General features: G+C 41.5%; 1 protein-coding gene across 1 annotated transcript in view; it reads right to left on the bottom strand.

Moving 5' to 3' along the window:
- Positions 1-7,965: 7,965 nt before the first annotated feature.
- Positions 7,966-12,637, bottom strand: part of LOC137750368 (signal-regulatory protein beta-1-like) — a 67,650-nt gene continuing 62,978 nt past the window's right edge. The window contains exon 8 of the mRNA XM_068524748.1: positions 7,966-8,072. Coding sequence (XP_068380849.1) covers positions 7,966-8,072 — 107 coding nt within the window. The remainder of the gene's footprint in view (positions 8,073-12,637) is intronic.

Raw genomic sequence — 12,637 nt, forward strand, 5'->3', positions numbered from 1 at the left:
AAATAGGTATAGGATATTAGAGCACTGCTTTCTGTATCCATAATCTTTGTTATGTTGTGTTTTTGTTTTTATTTATCTCAAGGTATTATTTAACTTCCCCTGTGATTTCTTCTTTCACATATTGCTTATTTGAGAGTGTGTTGTTAAATGTGCACATATTTTTTATTTTCCTCTTCTTCTTCAGCTATTGATTTGTAATTTCTTTCAATTGTAATCAGAAAAGCTATTTTCTATAATTACAATCTTTCAAAAAATCTTAAGACTTTTCTTGCTGCCTACCATATGTTCTATCCTGGAGGATGTTCCATGTGCACTTGAGAGGGATGTATATTAGGCTCTTGTTCAGTGGAATGTTCTGTACATGTCGGTGAGGTCCAATTGATCTGTAGTGTTATTAAAGTCCTCTCTATCCTTATTAATATTCATTCTGGTTGTTCATTTATTATGGAAAGTGGGGTATTAAAATCTCTTTCTATTGTTTTATTTCTCTCTAATTCTCCCTTCCATTCTGGAAATATTTGCTTCTTATATTTAGAGTTCTGACATTTGATATACAAATATTAGTTATATTTTCTTGGTTGAATTGACCCTTTTACCACTATATAATGTCCTCTTTGTCTATTGTATCAGTTTTTTACTTAAATTCTATTTTATCTACTCTTAGTATAGCTACCCCTGCTATCTTTTGGTTACAATTTTCATGGACATGTTTTTCCTTTCTTTCACTTTCAGCATTTGTATGCCCATAGATCTAAAGTGAATCTCTTATAGATAGCATGTACTTGGATCCTTGTTGTTTTTTCCCCATTTAGTCAATCTATGTCTATTTATTGAGGAGTTGAATCCATTTATGTTTAAAATAATTACAAATGGGGAAGGACTTCCTATTGCTATTTTGTGAATTATTATCTGTATGTCTTGTATCTTCTCCCCTCCTTTCTTCTCTTAATACCTTCTTTTGACTTTCATTGGTTTTGTTTATTTCTGCTCCAATCTAATCTTTTTATTTTCTTCCTTCTGCTGGCTTTGTATTCTGAACCGAGGAACATACTCACCTCAGAGTATTACACAATATTAACTCAGATGGTGGCAATGGGAAGACACACTGTTTGTCCCCAGAGAATAAAAGAACAACAGAGCTTGGAGTACAATTCTCAGAGCAGACCAGGTAAATGGCAAGTGGCAAGAGAGTTAATTAACCCCTCCTGGAGGTTTTTTCTGGAAGAAAGGATCTGGAAGTGGGTGACACTCACAACCCCTCCTTCTAGTCTCATGATTCCCCAGAGCTACTCCTGGCCATAGTAGGAGGACACACCCACTCATTGACTTCCTGTGGGTGGGACAAGGTCCCTGACTGAATTGTGGTGACCCCTCAGGTACTTGCCACCATGTTCCAATCACATTCCAGTTGGAAATAGGTGAGTGGAATTGTGCAGGCTAGAAGAGATTCTGCTTGCCTGAGGATTCCTTTGTTTTGGCTCAGTCGATATTGGGCATTTGGTGGCAAACTTCACCCAGGTTGAGATTTCATCCTGAATCCAGAAGCTAAGATATAGCTACAAGTATCTGTTTCTAATATTCAGGATCAGAAAATAGGTCATAATAGACGCAATGCATATTTCTGAGCCCAGGTTTGTCCTGACATTTCAGAATGACTAGTCAGCCTTCCAGGTCCCAGTTTTCCAACTTTTTGGACCATGCAATGCACACATTTAGTTGCCTTTTTCCTACCCCCAATTTTTTTACTTCAGAATGTCCATGTCTTATGTTCAGTTTCTGGTGGTGTTGGCCATCACAGAAGGGCCCTAGCCTCTCAACCTGGCTTGATTGAATATTAGACATAGGACCCCAGAATGAATAACCAGAAGGGTCATCAGCAGGATACCAGCTTACTAGGTTGTTTGTGAATGAAGGGGCCCAGGACCCAGTATGTGATAACGATGTAGTGCATATTGCAGAGTTTGTAAAAGTCTACTTTTAGCAGACAAGGGGATGGAGTTTATCAGATTATTTTCACCGTTCGTGGACACATAGGTGCCTGGACCAGATATATGGACATGTCAGGATGCCCTTTCATTAACTTCACACAGTATAGGTGCTACCATCCCATGTGACACATCACGGATGCAGATGGATTCAATCTGTTTGGTTGGTCATTGTGCTTTCCATTTAGAATACTTTGGGGAATTGTCTTCCATTGAAACCATAGATTACGTATCGTTCTGGCCCAGTCCCATTGAACCACTAGACAGGAGCTCGTGGGGACAAAGAAGACATTTTGCAGCCCCGGTTTACAGTACCTCCAGCTTTGACTGGCACTGAACTCTCAGGTTGTTTTACCAGAACTCTTCACCTGAAGTTCCTGTAAGAAATGTCAAATCATTGTTCATATTCCTTGCCTTGGCCCAAGATGTTCTGAGGTTCTGGTATAGATCAAGATGAGGTCTCATTACACATCCTTTCAGCCATGTGTACTGGCACCAAAGTATAAAAATTATAAATGTGGTGGCCGTATGGGTGAGAAGGAGACCAATGCACAGAAGGGAGGATGGCACCTTCCTTGGGCATCAGGATATGAGGATGGCCTGCAGAATAGCAGGCACTTAAATAAACATATTTACAATGAGGACAAATACATTTCTATTAAATGAGAAATGTCAAGTAGAATTTGTGTCAGATTTTTCTTTATGTTCTGGGATCAGAGACAAGGCCTCAAGCTAAGGACAAGGTATTCATAACCAACATACTGTGTTCAGAGAGTGACCTGGAGAAAAAGCCATCTCCCATTTTCTGCAAGCTCTTTTATGATGCAAATGCCCACTCATCCAAAATAAACGTTGATACTTGCATTCTCCATGAAATTGATATTTTTCCTAATGGGTGAAAATTGGTTCTTAGAGTGTGAAAAAATCTTAACTATCACAATGTTTCATGTTAATGTTCAACCCTATCCAACAAAATCTTATTCCTCAGTATTTAATTGCTCTTGGTATGTGTTCTTGGGGATCACACAAGCAGCAGCATTATCATTGAGTTCATGGAAGATACACAGAGTGTATGCAAGATGAATTCTACAAAACTATGGAGGACTTTCTCTTGATGGATTTCTCAAATATAATGCATTTGTTTTCTATTGCTGAATAACTTATTACCAAAAATATAGTGGCTTAAAAAAAAAACAACAAGTCCATTATTTTATAGTTTGTGTGAATCAAGAGTTCAGGAACAGCTTAACTTAGCTGTCATTCACAGAAAGAAGATGAGGTGGAGACACAGGGAAATGCCATCTACAATCCAAGGAATATCTGAGGTTACCAGGGGCTGGGAGCGAGGCCTGGAAAAGATTCTCCCTGAAGTTCATAGTAGCTTTATTCATACTTGCAAAAGCTTGAAAACAACCAAGATGACCTCCAGTAGGTGAACTGGTAAAGAAATTGGTAAATCCAGATAATCAAATATTATTCAGAACTAAAATGATATGCGCTCTCAAACCCTGAAAAGATGTGGGGGAATCTTAAATGCTTATTAATAACTGAAAGGAAAAATCTATATGCTGCATGATTCCAACTATGCAACCTTCTGGGAAAGGGCTCCACCCCATGACTTAATTCATTCCCAAAGACCCACTTCCAAATACCATCACTTCAGGCGTTAGACTTGAACATATGAATTTCAGGGGGATACAAACATTCGGTCCATAACAGACTTCCTTAAGTTTTACATAAAGTCCTTGTCTGTGGCAAGGTCCCATGCAGGATACCACACACATTTAGTTGTCGTGTCTCCTTAGGCTCCTCTCAGCTGTGACACCTTCTCTGACTGTCCTTGTTTTTGATTATTTCTACAGATTTGATGAATACTGCTCAGATGTATTGTAGGATGCCCCTCTGTTACATTTTGTCTGATGCTTTTCTCATAATTAATCTAGGGTTATGGGTTTTGGGGAAGGCCCCAGAGGAAAAGTGCCATTTCCATCAAATCTACATGATTTATGCCTATTGATATTGATTTATTGTTGGTGAACTCTTGCTGACCTGGCTAACTTGTATTAGTCAGGTTTCCCCACTGTAAAGTAACCCCTTTTCCTCCTTCCATTCGTCTCCTTTGGAAGGGAGTCACCACATGCAGCCCCTACTTCAGGGGTAGTGAATTGGGTTTCCCCTTATTTAGAGTGAAGTGTCGTCATAAATTGAGACTTTCCTGCAAAGAAGATTTTTTTTAAATTCTCCATTTATTAATTTATTAAATTATTTATTTACATCTATATGGATTCATAGATATTTATTATATTTTGGTTTATAATCTGTCTTAGTCTATTTGGGTGCTATAACAAAATATCACAGACTGGATGGCTTACAACAGAAATTTATTGCTCACAGTTCTGGAGGCTTGAATTCCACTATCAGCTTGGCAGTATGATTGGGTGACGGCCCTCTTTTGGATTGCAGATTTCTCATTGTATCTTCATATGGCAGAAAGAACTAGGATGATCTTGGGGGTCTCTTTTAGAAGGGTATTAATCCCATTCATGACAGAGGATCCCTTATGAACTAGTCATGTTTCAAAGGCCCCAACTTCTAACATGGTCACATTGGGCATTAATATCCTAAAATGTGAATTTTTAGGGGACAAAAACATTCAGAATATGAATATATATATATATATGCATGTATATATATATACATACATATATATATCCAATATTTTATATATTTCTTGCCCAAATTGTTCCAGCTTTGTCCATTGGGACCTCTTTCAGTTTGTTCCTGAGCCCCTTTGACAAACTATTATCAATGTCAGTTTTTGCTTTTTGGTTTTGTTTTCTTTTGCTTTTTTACTTCCTTGGTTTCTGAAGAATATTGAATTTTTGACAGGATTTCTGAACACAAAGAAGAGAGATTAGCCTTTAATGAAAAAACTTTAGAACACAAGAGCCAGGTGATTGAATTAGATAATTTTTATTTTGAAATCCAACATGTAGTAAAAACTAATTCATTCATTTATTAAATTAAACAATGGCCTAGTATGTGGCAGTCACTGTTCTAAAACCTGAGGATTCAGAGTCCTTTCTCATAGAACTGATGTCCTGTTTGAGGAAGAGACAACACATACATCAGGGTTCATTTTGTCTGGTGCATGAATAACATCAATCCCCCAACACAGGGTTCAGATTTCAGTTACCACAGAAACTTTACTGTGAACAATACATAAACTACAACTTTGCTGCTAAGCATACTTCAGTCAACAAATCATTATGTACTAACAGATGCTCATCATGATCAGCAACCAATCATATCAATTCTTTGAAAGTCTGTAGTGATTGGTCACTGTGACTGTGTTACACAGTTTAGGCACAGACAGCAAAATAGGTAGTTGTGTTTTCTCCTCTCTCCCAGTAATAAACCCACATGACACTTACAAAAGTGAATAATTATAAAAGGGATTTGGCAACAAAGATGAAAGTGCCATGGAGAGACAAAATATCATGATGTGAGAAGTTATATTCAAACAATATACATGGATTACAGAAGAAATAGCTGACCAAGGAATGGTACCTTAATAGTGTTAGAAAGATTCTAGATATGCAATCAGAAGAACTTAGTAAAGGCAACTTACCACATAAATGAGGAAAGTGGTGGTGAGGAAAAGGGTGAAAATGTCCCAGAGGAAGTGACATCAGCAAATACTTTGAATTAAAGAAAGTTTGTAAAGATTTCACAACATTGAGAGTACAAGGCATAAAATGTCGGAAACTGATCCAAACTTCGCAAGGAGCATAATCACCAAGTTGTAAAAAAGATGCTCTTATATTATAGATTATGCAAGAAGAAGAAGGCAAGCACTGTTCAAACACTTTGGATACGTTTTTATAAAGAAATAAATTGCTTTAATTCTCAGTGTTTCTAATTTGTCAAACTACATATTATTAGTAGCTGACAGTAAGAGAGTTCCTAATATTTTGAAATCAAATTTTAATGATCACAGAACAATCTTTATTTATCCCATTGATTACTGAGATCACTTTCCATGATTCAGTTTATGAATCAGTTTACCAATGATTCAGTTTCAGTTATGATTCAGTTTACCAATTTTTATGGTCCTTCTCTACCATGCAAAGTGAGAACTGCCTATGCTTTGTATGTCAGATGGTAATAAGTGTTCAGGAAAAAAATTAATCAGGTTAAGAGGTCATGGAATGTGAGGCTGAGAGAGGAATTGATACTTTATACAGGGTGGTATATGGAAGATGTCTTTGATAAAGTGATATTTGAGCAGAGGCTGGAATGAAGGAAGAGAGTGAGCCAGGCAGACATGTTGGAGGAGGAAGCAGAGGAATGATAGGATTTGACTTACATTCCCAAGGAATCACTGAGGCTGAAACAGGAAAGCCAGTCAGAGACTATAGCAATGGTGCAGTAAGAGATGATGATGGCTGGGACCAGGGAGCAGTGGTGGGGGTGAGAATGTGCAGATTATGGATGCAATTCAGAAGTGTGCTGGAGGGGATTGGACTGGCTCATGAGAGCTGATATTTACGTTTTCAGGAATTTTGCAAACTAGTTGTTAAATGGTTGCTAACTTGAAATTGACCACATTGGGAATATTTATACCAAGAAATTTTCTTTATGTGTTTTTCCTTTTGGATAGTCAATTGTTAAAGAGTTCCATCTCACCACTGGACATAAACATTTTGAAGGCAGAATTGAATATGTGATATAAAAGAAAGAGAAATCAAGGATGACTCCAGGCTTCTGGACACAGTATATTTACCATGAGCAATAGGGTTGGGAAGGATGCGAGATGATAGAAAAACTACTCTTCCCATCACGGAGAGAGGAGGGAACACTATTTTCTGGGTTTGAGAAGTTGGCTATTTAGACAACGAGGAAGGAGAATAATTTTTCTTAAAGCTAAGATGGGGAGTCATTTGTACTAAAGAGGCACCTCAAAGGGTGGGGAGTCAGGTGAAAGCAGGAATCCAGAGGACAGAATAACTCCTCAGCACGGGGCATTATTGTGTAGTTCACGGCCGAGTCCAAGGTGATGGATGAGAGATAACCTGATCTGTGTTGATCTGACTTATTTCTCATATTCCAGGGAAATATCCTGAGTCAGCCCCCAGAGCTACTTCCCATGATCCTTGTTCAGGACCATGTATGAAGACCCAACTCTGGGGGTTTCAGGGGCATGTGGGCAGGCATGTCTCCATGGAGGGGAGGCATTTGGAGCAGGGTCATGGAAGCTCCCAGTTGAGTCCTTCTCCTGGGCTGGGCCCCTCAGGAAGGGAAGGAGGCAGCAGACACTGAGGGTGACACCAGCAGGGAGGAAGGAAGGAGCTGTGGGAAACATGTCCATATTTAATTATCTGCTCATCACTCAGGAAACGTTCCTGGCATGCCTCCTATGTGCCCAGGTGTTCTCCTCCCAGGATGTCTGTTTTGAGAGGATGCGCAGCCCCTGGGATAGCACTCTGACCCCTCAGCCTCCTCCCCAGGTCCTGATGCCCCATCCCCAGCCCTTCTATTCTGTCACACGGAGGGTCAGAGCAGAAGCCGCTCTCAGAAGAGCCAATCCAGAGTTCTCAACATTACCCGAAAATGTGGATTCCTTTTGCCCCAAGGAGCCCCAGGACTCAAGTGTCTAGAAATGGTCTCCAAGGGAACCACCCACTCAGCTCCTCCTCATTCAGCACCCTCTGCCCACTTCCTCCATAGAACTGCTAAGAGACACCCTTTGAAATCCCCTGATCCAGCCCACCTCCTCCAGGACCCCACACACTTCCTGGGAGTTGGGCACCTCTTAGAGGGAAACAGGATACTCCTGAGGGTATTGAAGAAAGTGTGTCCCCTTCTCTTATCTCCCCGTGGGACCTGACCCTGTGTGACCTGTGGGCTGGCTCCCCTACTGACCTTATTTCATCTAGGACAGATCTTGTCCTGCCCTCCCTCCTACCCCAACTTACAGTCAGGCCCAATGCTTCCTGTGGACAAAGATGACAGAGACACCGACCACCAGCAGCACTTTGGGGCCTAGGAGGAGAACTACCAGGAGAGGAGAAGACAGCTCTGGGCCTGGAAATCATCAAGGGACAAGAGGAGCGATTAGCGGGATCACACAGGAGCCATTCCCAGGGGCCTCCACTTACTCCATCTGAGGCCACCTGGGCCCATCGGCACTCTGAGGCTTTGCCCTGCATCCTGGTCTCAAGCTTGAGGCAGAAATCAGCATACAGGAGTCCCTCATTCTCCCACTGTATTTTCTCAGGCTGCAAGGGTGTTATTACTTGAAGAGAAAATGTCAGAAGTGAACATAACTGTGAGACAAGAGAAAATTCAGCAAATCCTAATTGTCTCTCACTAGGCTGCCATCCCATCTTCAACCAGCCACCAGGAAAATTATGGAGAAATAGACAAGGCAGCTAGAGTTATTTGGAAATACCACCACCAATATAAATTTGTCTAAACTTTGAAAATATTGGAAAAGTGTCCTAAGGAGCACAGATCATAGAAAGGGGTTTAAAAGTATGCGTGATTTAAAAGGGTTGGAACAGAATCCCCAGAATCTGTGCATATGTTACCTTACATGTCAAGAGGGATTAGCAGTAGTGATTTGTTAAGGATCTGGAGATGGGCACATTTTCCTAGTGGAGGCCATGTAATCACAAAGATTCTTATAAGTAAAAGATTGAGGCAGAACAGTTGGAGGAGATGTGATGTCAGAAGCAGAGGTCAGACTGATGTGAGGCCATTTGCCAAGGAGTGTGGGCACCTCTGGGAGTTGGAAAAGGCAAGGAAATGGATTCTTCTCTAGAGCCTTCTGAAGGAGCAGAGTCCAGCCACCCATTGTAGACTTCTGACCTCTACAACTGTATGATAATGCATTTGTCTTGTACTAAATCACTAAATGTGGTAATTACTTACACTGACTATAGGAACCTAATTCAAGGAGAACAGATGTGAATAAATGGATATGCATGAGTTAAAGTGCATAATTTCTGGGTAGAAAAATTGAAAAGGAAGACGTGCTGATGGCAATTGAGAGGTAAAGGGAAAAAGAAAAAAGTAGGGGGAAGGGATTTAGGTTCCTGAAAGACAAAAGAGAACCAAAGTATTAGAGGACTCAGAACTTTTCTCCCACTATCAAAACAAACCAACCTTTGTTGTTTGTTGATTTTTTGATGATGCCCATTCTAACAGGAGTGAGGTGATACCTCATTGTAGTTTTGATTTGCATTTCTCTAATAATTAGTGATGTTGAGCATCTTTTCATCACAAAAGATCAAGATGAAAAAAAAATTAATTGCATGGGACTGAGTGAACTGATGAGGATGAGTATAATTTTTGTGACTTTCTGTCTGAATTAAAAAAGAAAATCCCACAAGGACTCAGAGGCAAAGAATATACAAATCAATTTTCACTGCAAAGTAAAGGAGCTGTTACAGTGAAGGATTACTGGACTGAATGTCAATATTATGACATAGTATGAGTGTGTTTCATGTTTGGTAATTGCAATCATGTTGCTTTTGTTGTGGTCATCCATGTACAATGCTTGGTGTCAGTCTACTTATCTCTTGTAAAAATAAAATACAGTGTGTGAGTGTGAAAAAAAATGTAATGTACAGTACAGGGTATATAGTCAGTATATTGTAGCACCTTTTTTTGGAGTCTAGTCTATAAAAATATCTAATCCCTATGTTGTATACCTGGAACTAATATAATATAGTAAGTCAACTGTATGTCATTAAAAAAGCCAAAAAATTAAATTTATATACAAATTCAAAAAAAAAAAAAACAAAACAAAACCAACCAACCAACCAAAAACTCCGTTAACATCTTGATTTATGCTGTACTAGGGAAGATAGGTCCATTAGGCTAGAAATATTGTAAAAAAACCCTATACCATAAAAACAAACAATAAGATGTGCATCCTCACACCAGACCCACTGGACACAGGTCTGCAGTGGCTGGAGCACTCAGATACCCGGGGTAGGCTTTGGATACAGGGAGAAGGATCACATCAGCATCTTACACTTCTCTTCAGCCTGCTAACCTTGATGGTCCAAAAAACATTTCCAGCCTTACTACACTAGCAAGCATCATGGGTCAGGCACCCTGTAGCACCCAGAATTACCAGCCCTGGTTGAGCCTGAGCAGAAGATGGAAGATTAAAAAGCATTTACAGGCCATGCCAGACAAGATGGCATGGACTCTTCTCTCCTACTCTCCTCGTCCAGTACAACTTGAACCCTAGAAATAACACACAGGACAAGCCTAGAAGGACTCTGAGGTGGAAGAGGAGGCAGACTGTCTAGGGACCTGAGGACTGGAGGAAGAACACAGCAGTCAGGAACCAAGCACAAGAGGAGACACAGGTGTGGCACTAGGAAAAAGAAAAAGTCTAAATCAATAATCTAAATTCCTGCCTCAAGAAATGAGAAATGAAGGAGCAAAATAAACCCAAAGCAAGCAGAAGGGAGGAAATAATAAAGAAAGAAGAAAAATCAGCGAAAATGAAAACAGATGAACAATAGAGAAAATAACTGAAACAAAGAGTGGGTTCTGAGATAGCCTTATCCACCAGAGGGCAGACAGCAGAAGCAAGAAGAACTACAATCCTGCAGCCTGTGGAACGAAAACCACATTCACAGAAAGATAGACAAGATGAAAAGTCAGAAGGCTATGTACCAGATGAAGGAACAAGATAAAACCCCAGAAAAACAACTAAATGAAGTGGACATAGGCAACTTTCCAGAAAAAGAATTCAGAATAATGATAGTGAAGATGAGCCAGGACTTCGGAAAAAGAATGGAGGCAAAGATTGAGACGATGCAAGAAATGTTTAACAAAGACCTAGAAGAATTAAAGAACGAACAAACAGAGTCCCATACAGGATGAACCCAAGGAGAAACACGCCGAGACACATAGTAATCAAATTGACAAAAATTAAAGACAAAGAAAAATTATTGAAAGCAGCAAGGGAAAAACGACAAATAATATACAAGGGAACTCCCATAAGGTTAACAGCTGATTTCTCAGCAGTAGCTCTACAAGCCAGAAGGGAGTGGCATGATATACTTAAAGTGATGAAAGGGAAGAACCTACAACCAAGATTACTCTACCCTACAAGGATCTCATTCAGATTCGATGGAGAAATCAAAAGCTTTACAGAGAAGCAAAAGCTAAGAGAATTCAGCACCACCAAACCAGCTTTACAACAAATGCTAAAGGAACTTCTCTAAGTGGGAAACACAAGAGAAGAAAAGGACCTACCAAAACAAACCCAAAACAATTAAGAAAATGGTCATATGAACATACATATCTATAATTACCTTAAAAGTGAATGGATTCGGGGTCTGGGCAAGATGGCGGAGGAGTAAGACCGGAGATCACCTTCCTTCCCACAGATACATTAGAAATACATCTACACGTGGAACTGCTTCTACAGAACACCCACTGAATGCTGGCAGAAGACGTCAGACCTCCCAAAAGGCAAGAAACTCCCCACGTACTTGGGTAGGGCAAAAGAAAAAAGAAATAACAGAGACAAAAGAATAGGGATGGGACCTGCACCAGTGGGAGGGAGCTGTGAAGGAGGAAAGGTTTCCACACACTAGGAAGCCCCTTCGCGGGCGGAGACTTCGGGTGGCAGAGTGGGGAAGCTTCAGAGCCACGGAGGAGAGCGCAGCCACAGGGGTGCAGAGGGCAAAGTGGAGAGATTCCCGCACGGAGGCTCGGCACCGAGCAGCACTCACCAGCCCGAGAGGCTTGTCTGCTCACCCGCCGGGGCGGGCGGGGTCTGGGAGCTGAGGCTCGGGCTTCCTTCGGATCGCAGGGAGAGGACTGGTATTGGCTGCGTGAACACAGCCTGAAGGAGTTAGCTCACAACAGCTAACCGGGAGGGAGTCTGGCAAAAAGTCTGCAGCTGCCGAAGAGGCAAGAAATTTTTCTTGCCTCTTTGTTTCACGGTGCACAAGGAGAGGGGATTCAGAGTACCTCCTAACCAAGCTCCAAAGATGGGCAAAAGCCACGGCTATCAGCGCAGACCCCAGAGACGGGCATGAGAGGCTAAGGCTACTGCTGCCACCACCAAGAAGCCTGTGTGCGAACACAGGTCACTATCTACACCGCCCCTCCCGGGAGCCTATGCAGCCCGCCACTGCCAGGCTCCCGTGATCCAGGGACAACTTCCCCGGAAGAACGCACGGCACACCTCAGGCTACTGCAATGTCACGCCGGCCTCTGCCGCCGCAGGCTTGCCCCACATCCGTACCCTTCCCTACCCCCCGCCTGAGTGAGCCAGAGCCCCCGAAGCAGCTGCTCCTTTAACCCCGTTCTGTGTGAGCGAAGAACAGACGCCCTCAGGCAACCTACACGCAGAGGCGGGCCCAAATCCAAAGCTGACCCCGGGAGCTGTATGAACAAAGAAGAGAAAGGGAAATCTCTCCCAGCAGCCTCAGAAGCAGTGGATTAAAGCTCCACAAACAACCTGATATACCTGCATCTGTGGAATACCTGAATAGACAACGAATCATCCCAAATTCAGGAGGTGGACTTTGGGAGCAGGATATATTAATTTTTCCCCTTTTCCTTTTTCTCCATGTGGATGAAAGGTTCTTGGTGCTCCAGACAGGCATCAG

This window comes from Eschrichtius robustus, chromosome 16 (assembly GCF_028021215.1).
Source record: "Eschrichtius robustus isolate mEscRob2 chromosome 16, mEscRob2.pri, whole genome shotgun sequence".
In the NCBI taxonomy this organism is placed as follows: domain Eukaryota; kingdom Metazoa; phylum Chordata; class Mammalia; order Artiodactyla; family Eschrichtiidae; genus Eschrichtius; species Eschrichtius robustus.